Source organism: Phacochoerus africanus, chromosome 16, assembly GCF_016906955.1.
Source record: "Phacochoerus africanus isolate WHEZ1 chromosome 16, ROS_Pafr_v1, whole genome shotgun sequence".
NCBI classification, from domain to species: domain Eukaryota; kingdom Metazoa; phylum Chordata; class Mammalia; order Artiodactyla; family Suidae; genus Phacochoerus; species Phacochoerus africanus.
In genome coordinates, this window is record NC_062559.1 from 23,791,396 (window position 1) to 23,806,474 (window position 15,079).

General features: G+C 40.2%; 1 protein-coding gene across 9 annotated transcripts in view; it reads right to left on the reverse strand.

The window, feature by feature from the left end:
- Nucleotides 1-15,079, reverse strand: part of ASB15 (ankyrin repeat and SOCS box containing 15) — a 55,950-nt gene that overhangs the window by 24,007 nt on the left and 16,864 nt on the right. For 3 of the 9 annotated variants that reach the window (XM_047763562.1, XM_047763563.1, XM_047763567.1), the window contains exons 1-2: nt 9,540-9,602; nt 4,170-4,242 (exon numbers count right to left, since the gene is read on the reverse strand). Coding sequence is in view for 2 of the 9 variants with exons in the window: in XM_047763561.1 (XP_047619517.1) it covers nt 9,540-9,555 (16 nt within the window). In the remaining 7 variants the exon portion in view is untranslated. Of the gene's footprint in view, nt 1-4,169; nt 4,243-6,667; nt 6,804-6,928; nt 7,137-9,539; nt 9,617-15,079 lie in introns of those variants that run through there. The other 6 variants (XR_007132656.1, XM_047763561.1, XM_047763568.1 and 3 more) reach the window with 4 other exon arrangements.

Below are 15,079 nucleotides of genomic sequence, written 5' to 3' on the forward strand. Positions count from 1 at the left end.
GTATTCTTTTTAATTTATTTTTTATTGGCTCATTGTCTATTGCCTCCTCCTAGAAGGTACCCCAATAAAAGCAGAGAATTGGTCTGTACCTTCAGGGCCCAGAAATGCACCATCTCAAATACATGGACTCTAAATATATGTGTGTTAAATGAATGAATGAATGAGTAACAAATGAGGTAATAAGAGAACCTAACGTAATCTAGGCTCTGTTTCTTCTTAGAACCGACTGTTTTCCTCAAGTATGGAGTTCTTCTTCCAACTTAACAAATGTGATTGCCCACTGTGTTTGACTTCATTTTTCTCCTTTCTGCGCTTTTACGTCTTATTCCTCTTCATTCACAAGCTAACCCCCCAGGTTGTTCCACACTCGTGGTCCCCATGGCCTCAAGTCCGGCTCCAGCCATTCCTCCTGTGGAAGCCCTTGTCAAAATTCTCCAACTCCTCTCTGGCCTTCTTCATCCATGAATATCTTCTCTTATGTAATATTTTTTCTAACATCTGCATTTACACTCATTTTGTATTAGCTTTGCAAGTTCTTCTCATTTTTGTGTTTCATAGTCTCACTTGGACTCTTTGCTTTCTGAGGGGAAAAACCCATTTTTTTCCTTGTCCGTCCTTGCTCTTCTACTTCCACTCCTAGGCAGCTCTAGCAAGGGGCTGTTCTCAGTGGTCACTGAGAACAAGTTGTTGACTCATGACTAGCAGACAAGTGCTGAATCCCTTCAGACAGCACGATTAGGCAGTGAAGTTAGACGTGTGTATCGCCTGCTGCCTTTCTCACTAACGTCACTGTGGTGATGGGGGACTGCATGGCCCTGGGAGTAGTAACGGGACACAGAGCCTTTCGCCTATTTAAATCACCAGCCGTTTGAAATTTGGGCTTCCAGTACGTGAGATACCACAGACTCCTTGGAGAATGGAGTTGGTCTGCGGAAAGTTTTTTGTTTTTTTTAATGTCTTTTTAACTACCATCCAGAAGAAAGTTATCTAAGACTCTTCATTGTTTTCATCCCTAATGACGGCAGGACACAAATGGTGAGGAAACTCTTACTACTGTAGGGAACAATCCCCATCTGATATATGCTGTTTCCAACCTTTTCCTGAAAGCTTGGGATACAATGAAGATCTGTGCGCAGGTGCATTAAGGTGTCAGACAGACAACCAAGGGAGCATCATTGGACCAGAACCAGAGACATCAAGATGCTATGAGAAGGGCAGAAGGAGATTTATCTACTGCCAGCTTTCAAATTATCTAAATAGAACAGCAACCAGGAGTCTGAAGAAATAATATTTTGACATTCTTTGGGACCTATTCACAAGAGACCCACTTCTCATTCTGTATAATTAATGGACACTTTCCAGATAATAGTTGTTCTGGAGAGGCCCACTAGTAAGATTTATTTGTTCTCCTTAAGTAGCTGATTTACAAAATAATTGGAACAATCATATTGGAAAGTTGGCCTTTTCATTTCAAGCACTGGTTAACCTTCTTTAGGGTCAGAAACACATTTGACGAAAGCAATGGAATCTCTCCAGAGGGATGCACACCCACTCAAAATTTTGCATTAATTTTAGGGAATTCATGGATCCTCAGATGTCCTTTCATGTATCCCAGGTAAAGAACCATTAAATGGAGTTCCTGTTGCGGCACAATGGAAACGAATCCAACTAACCATGAGGACATGGGTTTGATCCCTTACCTTGCTCAGTGAATCCAGCATTGCCGAGAGCTGTGCTGCAGGTTGCACATGCTGCTTGGATCCCCTGTTGCTGTGGCTGTGGCGTAGGCTTGTAGCTGTAGCTCTGATTCAACCCCTAGTCTGAGAACTTTCATATGCTATGGGTGAGGCCCTTAAAAAAAAGAACCACTACATTAAGAATTTCCAGGAGTTCCCGTCATGGTGCAGTGGTTAACGAATCCGACTAGGAACCATGAGGTTGCAGGTTCGATCCCTGGCCTTGCTCAGTGGGTTAATGATCCGGCGGTGCCATGAGCTGTGGTGTGGGTCGCAGACGCAGCTTGGATCCTGCGTTGCTGTGGCTCTGGCGTAGGCCGGCAGCTACAGCTCCAATTAGACCCCTAGCCTGGGAACCTCCATATGCTGTGAGAGCGGCCCAAGAAAATGGCAAAAAAAAAAAAAAAAAAAAAGAATTTCCAAATGCTAAATGTATTACTCAGATAGTAAGAATTATTAGTTTACTTTCAGATGGGCTGAGGAATCCTAGTTTGAGATACTGGGAAAGGGAAAAGTTTGGTGATCATGTAAGTTTTATTATTTATTTATTTGTTTATTTATCTTTATTTATTTTTATTTTTATGCACCTGCAGCATATGGACGTTCTCGGGCTAGGGGTCAAATCAGAGCTGCAGCCTCTGGCCTAGGCCACAGTCACAGCCACAGCAATGCTAGATCTGAGCCGAATCTGTGACCTACACTGCAGCTCACAGCAATGCTTGAGCCTTAACCCGCTGAGCAAGGCCAGGGATCTAACTTGAGTCCTCGTGGATATCAGCTGGATACCTAAACTGCTGAGCCACAACGGGAACTCTGATCATGTAAGTTTTAGAGGATCTTTGGTAATGATAAAAATGGTGATTATAATAACAGCCGTAAGTTATGGAGTGTTTGCTTTGTTTCAAGCACTACGCAAAGCGCTTTGCATATACTGCCTTGCTTTCAATCGTCCAAATGTAGCTTGTACAGGTTAGAGATTCATTGTGCATAAGTAGAAATTTAGTCTTCAAGAGGTTAAGAGAGCCACCCAATGTCATAGAGTTGAGAAGTAGAGTCTGGACAGTGACTCTACTTTTTAATGTCTTTCCAAAGCTGCCAAAACAACGCGCAGTCTCCTGTCCTTAAAAGAAAACACTCTGATGTTGCTCTTACCAGTCAGCTCCTAATGACAGTAACTTCCAAAAATAAAAAATAGCTTCCAGGGACACATCAGTCTTTATCACTGGCTCTGTGTAATAAGGTTTTGTGTTGCTTAGGGTGGTCTGAGGTATCCTAAACTTGCCTTTATTTTATACCTTTTGTCTTAGAGTCTAAACATTACTGGCTAAAAAAACTGGATCAACATTCTAGTTGGTGCCTGACTGAAGTGGTTAGGGGGTTGGGGTGATGTCACAAGGTATGATGCAGAGGTGACCATGGTATATGATGCCTCTCGCCAATGGAGTCTCCAAATTACCCCTAAGCCATGATCCATGTGGCCACCATACCGTTGTGAAGTTTTTGAGGGTCCCTCAGACTTTCCCTTGAAAGGTGGGAGCTCCCAAAGCATAGGACCAAGGCCTCCTTCCAGAACCAGGATCAGTATAACTTTGTTCCCTGGGAATTGCTGGTTTGGCTTGCTTCCAATTACATCCAAGACTGTTTACCCCACTCACTCACATGCTCCATCTTGGGCATAAAAAACTGAAACCATCTCTGTCCATCCTAAACAGGGCTGGCCTTAAGAGTTCCCAGAATGGACAGGTGCTTCCATGATACAAGGAAGGACTTTGTGTTCAGAAATATCACACTACCGCCAGCACCTGTCACATCAGTGTAATTCTGTTACATCAGAGAGAGGTTCTGTCCTTTGAGGCTTATTGTTCCATCTTCCAGCGTCCCCTTGAAAATGCCACTAGCACCATCCTGGCCCCCTGTGTAGAAAAAGGATCTCGTGGAATAGTGGCTAAGGGTGGCATTAGGCGGGGAAGATGGTCGAGGGTCTAAGACTGAATCTAGAGGGAGGTATAGGGGATAAGAAAAGGGCAATATAGTGAAATTTGGGGTTTTTTTATAGTGAAATTTGTTTTTTTTTATTTTGTTTTTTAGGGCCACATCTGTGGCATATGAGGTTCCCAGGCTAGGGGTCCAATCAGAGCTGTAGCTGCATGCCTAAGCCACAGCCACGCAGGATCCAAGCCGTGTCTACAACCCACACCACAGCTCATGGAAACGCTGGATCCTTAACCCACTGAGCAAGGCTAGGGATTGAACCTGCAACCTCTTGGATGCTAGTCAGATTCGTTAACTGCTGAGCCATGACCAGAACTCTAAACTTGGTTTTCGCTATAGAGGGTCAGTCCCAATCCAAACCCTCTGACATTCTGCACCCTGGGGTGTAGGGTCTGCTGCGTGCAACAGGGACATTGATACTCTGAGGAAACTTGCTTTTACCTTGGAACTGCTATGGTTCTGGAGTGACGAGCTCATCTACCGGAGATCCCACAGAGAATCACCAGCATTTGTCCTATCAGAGGAATAGCTTTTGTTAAAATGCATTTTCATGTTATGGTTTTGTTAAGAAAATACAATTTTTCTATGCAAAACAATACTTGTTCTCATTTTTCTGCATTCTGACCATTCAAGTGGGTAATTTTAAAGGTATACTGAAATCACAATAAATAAAATTTTGTTACAACTTTGGTTTTTATTTGGTGGCTACACACCTTTGTTTTTTCAGAATCCTGCAGCACAAAGTGGCGAATCAGGTAGATGGCTGTGTTAGGCTGATTTCAGTTACAGAGTCAACTAGTCCCCTAGAGGTTTCAGAGGGGGCAAAACTGCCAGAATTGGGTTCCATCCCACAGACATAGGTAACTTTTATTTACAAGTGACTTATTACAGCTGCAGCAATTCCCTCTGTGGGGCATTTGCCTTATCTATCAGAGGGAAATCCTACAAATGACAAGGTAAACTAGACCAGTTCAAACAGCATCTTCCTTACACATTCTGCTAATAAACAAAACACACAGACACAGACACAGAGACACAGACACAGACACACACACACACACACACACACACACACACACACAGAGTCTTAGTCCAGAAAACAGATGCTACTCTTAAGTTGACTCAAAGAGATACATCTCAGCATTTTGCAAAAGTTATAAGAAGGCAAAAGAGACATAGACATTTTGTTCTCTAGACACTAAGTAGGATATTTGATATATAATAAGAATTCCCTAAGTATTTGCTGAATGAATAATTAATTGAATGGCCAAATACATTTTATTCTTAAAATTAGCAAAAGAATAGACTAATCTCATTTTTTTTCCATGTCAAACAAAAGTTTTTGTCAAGTTCACTTCCAGGTTTGATGCTGCACTGAGGATTAATTTCTAGGTAAATACTCTAGAGAGAAAACCTGTCATACTACTTTTGCTTATCTCTAGTTTCTTATTACAAAGTTAGACATTTTGACTCCCCAGTACTGATTTCTAAGTTCATTTCAATTGTGACAGAGATGTAGGAAGATACATGACAGCTTTGGAAAATGACACACTGAATAGGAAGGAGCTTTAGGTTCATAGCTATGTGGATTTCTAGGGAAATATAAACATAGAACAGAATAGAATAGAGCATGCATGGCTCATAAAAAGGTCCAAACTTACTGGAACTACGTCCAATCTCTTAGGGGTAAAACATGATGGAGGATGGTATGAGAAAAAGACACACACACACACACACACACACACACACACACACACCTGGGTCACTATGCTGTACAGCAGAAATTGACACAATACTGTAAATCAACTGCAATAAAAGAGGCAACTAATTCATAGATATGCCCTTATCACAAGCTGGTATGATAACATGATTTTTTTAAAAGACTTGCCCTTTTGTCTGTAATTCTAAATCCAGGAATCTATCTTACAGAAAATCAGAGGTGTGGAGAAAGATTTGTATGTGAAAATGTTCACCTCAGCAATAAGTAAACTGCCAAAACATTAGAAATAATACAAAATGTCCAACAAAAGGGAATTTGTATAATATTGTACACCCAAGCTATGGAAAACTATAGTTATTAAAATTCATATCCTTAAAGTATATTTAATGCCTTGGATAATGTCCTATGCAAAAATGATATTCATTTAATCAGCTATGACCAGCCACTTTGAGGGAACTAAGATTTACGTTATGGAGCCAAAGCTTACAAAGCCTTCCAGAAAACTGCCCTGGCATCTGGTTCACAGGCTAAGCCTTACAGGTGGTGAGATAGGTCACTTCCTGGCAGGCTAGACCTTTGTGACACTGAGAAGAGAGGAAACTGCCCACATTTATAGTAAAGCAGGTGAACCCTGGCCAAAGAAATGTCTTGGTTTGGGGAGGAGCAGAAATTTGAAAGACTGATCCATTTACCTGAGTCATATAAGCAAACTCTTCATTACCTAAGTTACTGTCTCTGTCTGCATGAGACCAAATTTATTTTCCAATGATGAGTGAGTGGCAGTTCCGGAGGAGATTATAAAATAGCTACATCTGATTTACACAATTGAGTTGTAAAGTGAATAAAAAAGTTTTGGCGAGATGAATTAGTTACAGTAACAATAACAATTATCTCTAGACCTCAATAAAAAGTATTGTTTATATATATATATATGTATATATCATACATATATTCTCTCTCTAAAAATATTTGTTTTTGAAATATTTGTTCTGTTGAACATGGCAGAAGTTCCTGTTTAGCACCCAAGTCAAATCTTTTCCATTCCACTCTCAAGCAATACTGAGCCATTGCATTTCTTCATATGTTATGTTGAAATCATATACAAGCCATTGATTTCTTTCTGCTGGAGACAGTTGAATATAGTGGTTGAACCTGCTCTCCTGGCTTAGCTCCCTCATTAGCTGTGTCTGACATGTTCCAAGAAGTCAACAAACATTACCTGCTATTATTCTGTGACCAAAGCCCTCAGGAACAGGGAAGTGGAATTCTAGGGATGGTTTGTTGGTTTTAGCTCTATTCCTCACCCTTGAACAGGCACTCTGACACATTCATTATTTCCTTCTCTTTTCTCTTCTCTAGAATCAAACAGATTTCAGAGTTGACGCTCATTAGGTAGCCCCTCTTGTAGAGTCCATTTACAAGATGCCCAAGAAAAAATGGTCCAGCCTCAACTTGAACACCAAAAAGATAGGAAGCTTACGATATCCCATGCATTCCTTCATCTCTGGCCAGCTTTAGCAATTAGGTAATACGTTTAAGTTGAATCCACCTCCTCGAATCAGTACTCTATAGTCGTAGTTCTATTCCTCAGAGCCATGCAGAGAAAAGGTTGTTCCTCTGCCTCAGGAGTGCCCTTTAAACCACTCTCAGGAAGGCTGTCAAGTCTCCACTGAGCCTTCTGCTCCCAAGCTTGGACGACTGTTCTTCCTACGGTGTGGCTTCACCTCCCCCCACCACGTTGATGGCTTTCCTGTAAACACACACATTTACCCATCTCTTTCTAAAAGTGCCTCGGAACCACGGACTCTGACGGCAGCACTACAGCTAGAGTCAGGTCAATACGGCATTAAGCAAGTGTGACTACCTCCCTTGTGCTGGACACTGAAGAAATCTGTTAGTTTAGCCCACACTCAGATGAATTTGGGAGCTATCATGTTACAGACTTGATTTGGACCCCTACTGCCCTCAATTCTGTAAGTCATATTTCCCCCTCATATTATTGCTATACCATTCTGTGCAAGACTCTATTTTATCCTGTTACATTTCTTTCTTTGTTTTAGACTTGACCTTTATTTCAGTCTGCTAAAAGATACTGCATTTTATATCTCTCCAAGTATTATTCTATTTGCATGTCTGCTATATGTCCATCTGCTCCATTACTAATGATAAATGTTGAACAGAAATTGGCGCAGGACAGAGGCCTTCAAATTGACGTTGATCTATTATTTAGCACCCTTCAAGAAGAGCTGTTTCTCCAGTTACAGGTCCTCCTACGGACACCACCATCTAGTATCAACATCTCCTTTTTGATAACAAGACCGTCATCAAGAAATACTGTCAAATACTTTGTGAAATGCAGATGCGTAGTATCTACTGCATTGCCTTTCTCCACTCCATCAAAAAGACAAAGGCTCACCAGTTCTCAGTAATTACTATTATTTTCTCATAAGGATTTTCAGACCATCCTATTCATTTATTCCAAAATATGTACTCAATATCTGCTATGTTCCAGGCACACTGTCAGACATAAGACAATAGGAATCAGGTATTAAGGAGTTTGCTGCCCTTAAATAATGCTTTCTAGACTTTTCTCAGAAACAAGACCAGTATCTCCCCTCCCTTCAAAGGCTTAGCAGAGTCAAGCACACAGCATATCCTCAATCGATATTTTGTTTTATTGATTTTAATAATTATTAAAAGTAACCTCTATTAAGTGCCTGCCTCTGGCATGAATTATGCAAAGTATGTTAAATAGATTATGTCCTTTAATTTCTATGACACACGCCCCCCCCTGACTTTACAGATGAGAAGACTGAGGTACACAGTGGTTTGGTAGTTTGTCCAAGCCTGTACGTCTAGTGAGCAGTGAGGATGTAGACATAAACCCAGACCTCTGGCACTAGAGGTCATGCCGCTTGACCACTGTACTATAACTGATGACTCAGCTACTCGGATGAAATTAATAGAAAAGGATCTCATTTTATAATCCAGATACACATAAGCCTCAGAAAAAAAATTTTCTCAAAGAGCTGAAGCAAACAACCAGCAAACCTGTCAAACAACTGCAGTGGAAATATGTATATTTTAGGTGGATTTTTCATCTCAAAACAAGGCATTCCTATAAAAACAACAAAGTGTCAAATTATGATACTTTATGACAGTATAATGTTCTCAGCATTCCTTGTCCACATTATTGCTATTTCATAGAAATCATTTCAATTTAGATGTAGAACGTTCCTTAGAAGCTATCTGATCTTTTAAGAACCAGATGAGTGATGGTCTCAGATAAATTCTCAAGACTTTCCTACTGCAAGATTCTATGATTTAATTTTCAAAAGTGAATTTGCAAATCTATGGAGTTCCTTTTTTTTCATTGGACTTAAAAATATTTAAAGGGATTTTTCCATCTGAACATGAAGCATCCATCTTCTGTCATGTGATTTAAAAAGTCTTGATAGAAATTTATTTTAATTTTTCACAAAAGTTGTTTAATTTTTTTCCCCAGTAACCAGGGCCAGCTAAGAGATGCCATAGAGCATATATAGAAACTTTCTATAAGCATATTCATTCTTTTTTTTTTGCTATTTCTTGGGCTGCTTCCACGGCATATGGAGATTCCCAGGCTAGGGGTCTAATCGGAGCCGTAGCCACCAGTCTACGCCAGAGCCACAGCAACGCAGGATCCGAGCCGCGTCTGCAACCTACACCACAGCTCACGGCAACACCGGATCGTTAAACCACTGAGCAAGGGCAGGGACCGAATCCGAAACCTCATGGTTCCTAGTCGGATTCGTTAACCACTGCGCCACGACGGGAACTCCAGCATATTTATTCTTAATCTGTGTTTCTCATGATACTATTTTTATTAAGCTTCCTAACTATGTAACTGAGCTAATAATTCTATACACAAATGAAACAACTCTGGCTTTATTCCGTAATTCAAAAGGCCCTAGGCAGGCAATAGGTGATCAATCAGAAAGAAAGAAAGGAAAAGCTACCACAATACATGTTTCTATCTGTTCAACATATTTCCAATACTAAACTACATAAGCTTGTTGGTGAGGTACAGATCAAATATTTCATAATCTCACCTTTTGGAATGATCATCTTGTCATTCTTATCCAGGGCCTTGCCTTCCTAAATCAGAGGAAGTGCCTGGGAGCCAATGTGTTCCTCTGTGTATCTAAAATTAAGTACCCAGTTGGTGGTTAAATTAAGACCTGACCTTGTACAACTGAAACCAGAGCCGTTCCTGGCACACAATAAAGTGTTACCCACGACATCTCTGGACCCTCATCACAAGAAACCCATGGCCAAAGAGGTATAATAAGATTATCTGAGTCTTGATTGGTTCAAAGAGCTCTGGTGAAAACAGGTGGTCTGCCAACCCAGCTGTGAAGAGGGTCCTTGCTGAAGGAGCAAAGCAAAACCAGTTATGTAGAATTTAAAAATACTTTAAAATTAGTTGCTCAAGAGACAAATTCGTGGGTCTCTGCATCTGCCGATCCAAATCCACTTTTAGTCAACGTTAACACACACTATTTCTCTTCCTTCTTCTAGACGCACATCAAATCTCATTCAATACAATCCTCTTGTTCTAGGAATTGACCATTTTTCATTTGATTTGCATTTCACAGCTGCCAGTATGATACACTGATGGGAGCATGACATTCAGTGACATCTAATCGGATCAAGATTTTTTAGGTCAAGTCATAAAACAAATAAAGTGAGCAGCAGAGGTAAAGCAAGCAGAAAATTAGTATTTGAATTAGGAAGGGCTGTTTGGTTTCTATTAAAAAAATAAAGTGTAGGATCTCACTGGTTTTCTAATGAAAATAATCTGCCTTAAGTTTGTTTTGACATGGCTAGCCTTGGATTAATTCAGGCCGCTGTCAGCATTCACAAAGCCATCTGGCTTCTGTCCCCACCACTCCACTAAAACAACTCCAGAATCTCACTGACCTCCTGGTAACTAAGGTGGATGGACACTTTTCCTTCTTACTTTTCAGACCCTCTGTTGGATTTGGGCCATTGAGCCCTCCTTTTTTCCTAGAACTTCCTACTCTTTAGGCTTCAGAGGAGAACAATATTCTTTCATTTTCTTATCTCTCTGATTCATTCTCTGTCCTCAGTGTTAATGAATAAACACATAAATTGCAGTGAATTTCCCTGTTTTATTTCAAAACGCGGAAAACTGTAAATGAGAAATCAGAAGTCCTACCTCCTCTTTGTGATAGAAGAGGCTGTATTTCTGTCATCCCCAGAGGAAACCCCAAGAAATATTTTGTATGTATATCACTAATAACTGTCTTGAAAGAGTCAAGGTTGAAGGGTGGAACACTGTGCACAGTTTATAGTTAATCTGATTTGGAATTTTTCAATAAAGAATTCTTCTAGAAATCAAGCATTATTGTGAAATGCTCTAATTTTTATAGTTTTTCTTAATATACAAGCTTAAACGTTCATATGAAGGTTTAGAATGTAATTCAATTTATTAAAAAACCTATACCCAACATTTTAAAATGTGGTTTGGCACATTTCAGGGACAATTCTGCACTTATACCAATAAATTTATGCTTGTTTTATCCATTTCTATAATAGTTATTATAGATTCCCTTATATTATACAACATTTAAAATAATGCTTAACATTATAGAAAGGCAAGAAAAGAGGAACAGTGTGGTAAATAAATGAAAATATGCTACTGATGACATAGACCTATGAACAAGTCTTGCTTTACCGCTTGCTGTCCCTGCCACTTCAGATTTGCTGTTTAAAATTTTGTGGACTCAGACTTCCCATTGTGGCTCAGTAGGTTAAGAACCTCACTAGTATCCATGACGATGTGGGTTCAATTCCTGGCCTGTCCCAGTAGGTTAAGGATCTGGTGTTCTGGTGAACTGTGGCATAGGTCTCAGATGCGGCTTGGATTTGACCCCTAGCCTGGGAACTTCCATATGCCACAGGTGTGGCTCTAAAAAAAAAATATTGAAGATTCAATTTATTCATCTGTAACATGGGCACTACAACAATAATCATAACCATAAAATAATAATAATAATGCAATGCCTATAGCACTCGCCATTGTTATGAGATGTATTCCTCAAGTAGCTGATCATCTGTACACACAGTAAAGTGTGCTTGGGTAAATCAAGCATTTAAGAGGACATATTCATAATACTAATAATCACTTCCACATTTGCCTGTCTTGGAGGATGGCTTTTCCTGCTGGTTTTCTGAAAGGGGAACAAAGTGAATTGGATTTTTGAAGAGTGTGACTCTGGTTTGCAGGTGAGGGTGAGTTTGGGTGAAGGGTGTGATCAAGCAGTGAAGGGGTGCTGAACACATCGTGGTTCCGAGGAAGGTACATGTAGTGATACTGACCTCCAAGAACACATCCCTACTGTCTATATATAGCAGGAAATGCATGTCCACTTTCTAGATGATAATTTTAGCAGCTGATATGAGGAGGCTGAGGTTGAAACGGTTGGAGCACAGTGTGAAAGGGACTGTCCCTGGAACCACCCATTTTTTATTTTGGGAACAGGCGATTTGGGCAGGATGAACTTCCAGGGAGCCATGGGCTTCCTGGGCTTCTGCTGCTAATACACTTCTCACTTGCCCACAGGTACCCTGTGTTCCTGAAAACAGGTGTGGGGCTCACAGGCCTCTGACTGTGAATTAAAAATATAGCTCGTGTGAACATGAGCCATACAATCCCATCCACCCCCCAACCCCAAAGCCATTTATCATATTCCCTCCTGATACAACCCATTCTCCATTAAAGCCTTATCAGACTGCAGCTTTATCTTTGCCTCTTGGGCCAAGAAGATGTTGTTCACACACCTTGGAGAATGCAATTTTGTTCTGCCCTCTTATTTTGCAGTTTGGTAAGCCACACCCATGTACATCTCACTTGGCTTCATTTTCACTTTGGTATATTTTGGATTTTCTCTTCCTTCTTCCTCTCCTTCTGCGCTTGTTCATTGTTTTCGCCTTGGGGGCTATGATTTTTTAAAATGCACACCTTATTTCAGTTGTGTATAAAATGAGAGTAGAAATATGTGAGAGGGTAGTTTTTCATAAGGTAGTGCTGTTGATAGCACACTAAACCAATAATGGGCAAAGTGGAGAGGATTCTACTGGCCCCAGTTATACTCACCCCGACCTCACCAGTGTCTGGTAAAGTGCTTTCCACATAGAAAGCACACATCAAACATGCTAAGTGTTTTGCCGAACACTAATGACTTGTTCATGCGGGTTAGCAGTTATTTCCTGTCTAACTTAAAAGGTTGATTTAATTAAAACTGAGTCAAAATGAATTTTAAGAAAGCAGGTTGATCTTTCTCTTCTTCTTTTCCTTTTTTTTTTTTTTTCCGAGCAAACGCTTAATTTTCGTTACTGCCAGAGGCATTTCAAGCGCCTCTAAGAGAAAGAACTCTGGATTAAAAGAAAGCAGGAATCTGCATTTTAGTCTCAGATCCGTCTGTGTCTTCATGAATTAAACTACTGAAATGTGTGTGCCTCCGTTTCCACCTGTGTATAATACTGCTCTCATTACGTCACGTCATTATGAAACTAAAGTAAGGGCATAATTATGGAAGTTCTTTGAAAACATAGTAATCACTGTAAAGATACAGGACTTACCAATAGTATCATACTTCTGGGATATAAAATGGACACTAAAAAAAATGTCCTATGTGGTGTACAGACAGATAGGTGAGTAACGCAGAATGTGGGCAAGACGCCTTCGGAGCATGTACACCAATGCGGGTGGAACACACCGTTCTAGTCTTGAAGAAGTTTACCGTTGCATAGAGAACATAAGTGGAAAAGCAGCCCAAATTTGGTAGGGGAGATAAGACAGAAGGGCTACGGAGGAGAGAGTCGGAGAACAAAAGACACATGTGCACACACATTTAAGTTTCAAAGAGAGAAATTGGTTTTACACTAGTGGATTCATCAAATTACTCTGAGTCTTCTCTTCAGTCTTTTATAATTCTGACTTCCTTCATATCCCACATTGATAGTGCTGAGGCATGGAAACTCATTATGCTTCGTATCCTATTTTAGATAAACCACCCATGATCATAATCAAGACTGTATACTAGAGCTTTATATTGACAACCAAAGTAAAATTGGAGTTACTGAAAATTCAGTAGTCTGTTCTGTTCTTTCTGAAAAGAACTGAGCTTTTCATGTGCACCTGTTATCATGTTTCAATTTTTTGAAGCTGCCAGTACACGACACTTCATCAATTACGAAAAAGAGCATTAATTACGAAAAAGAGCATTTTGACATGACCTGTTAGAGAAAAAATATTTGAATTTAATGAAGGAAACCTACCATGCTAACATTTTAAAATTTCAGTACAAATCCACTACCATTAAAAGATCTGCGTACAGCCCCCCACCCTTGCATTCAGATCTTTATCTTTTACATTTCAAATCTGACCTACCATTGTGTTCAACCATTTCTCCGATATAAAAGTTAAGCTTCGTGATTCTTTCAGGAACGTAGAAAAATGTGATTATTTCTGCCAGACTTATCTCTGCTAGTCAGTAGTATCAGTCCTGTGACAAAACACTCTTGATTTTTCTGAAATGTTATTTCTACTATTATACATTCTATTCAGCTTAGTTGTGGCTTGATTTGGGGATTTAATATACAATTACCATGCACATGAGGCACACTTTCCCATGTCCTTCACTTGTGCTATAATTCAAAAATATTAAACTCAAGTTGAGTTTGCAGGTGCAGCTGGGCATGTCTGGGTAGTTCAGTCCTATAGACCTGGACCATCCAGTGTCAATGGGAGTGAATACCTTCACGGGGGCTTTCTTTTCTGGGTCCTCAAGATATAGCAATAGGCACAACACATCACCACCTAACTTGCAGGCATTTTGCTCAGTTTGAAGGCAAAATTTACAGAAGTTGTCCCAGATTTCATGTCGGGTCTGTGCGAGGGAAGATCAGGATGGAGCCCAAACAACTGGAAGGATGGAGTTACTATGAACTAAGATGGAAAAGGTTTCTGAAGGAGCAGGTGCAGAGAGGAGGAATAGGAGCTCAGCTCAGAGCATGTAAAACTTGCAATACCTGTTGAAGTCCAAGAAGAAAGGTTAAGCAGGCAGTGAAGGTGAGTCCACATTTAGGGACTAAACAACAAAGTTATGATACATAAAGCCACGAGGTTAGATGAGCTCACAAAGGAATACACATAGATATAAAAGCAAAGGCATTTGGTTTCCAAATGAGACAGGTTGGGGGTTGGTGGGATGCACTGAGGGTTTGAGATGGAAACGCTATAAAATTTGGTTGTGATTATGGTTGTACATCTGTATAAATGTAATAAAATTCATCAAGTAATTAAAAAAAATAAATAAAAATAAAATAAAAACAAAGGCATTCAAGGGATGAGCCCTGGGGCTGAACAAAGGCCAGAGTAGAATGCAAGCTAAGGGAAGAAAAATATCTGCAGCAGGAGAGCGCGATCAACTCTATCCAATTCTGCCGCTAGGGGAAGAAACCTGAGGACTAAAAACTGACCATGGGACTTAGCAACATTTCTATTTGTTTTCGAGTCCAGAATCTTCTCACTGACAGCCCAGGCTTCCTTTCAAAGATTTCC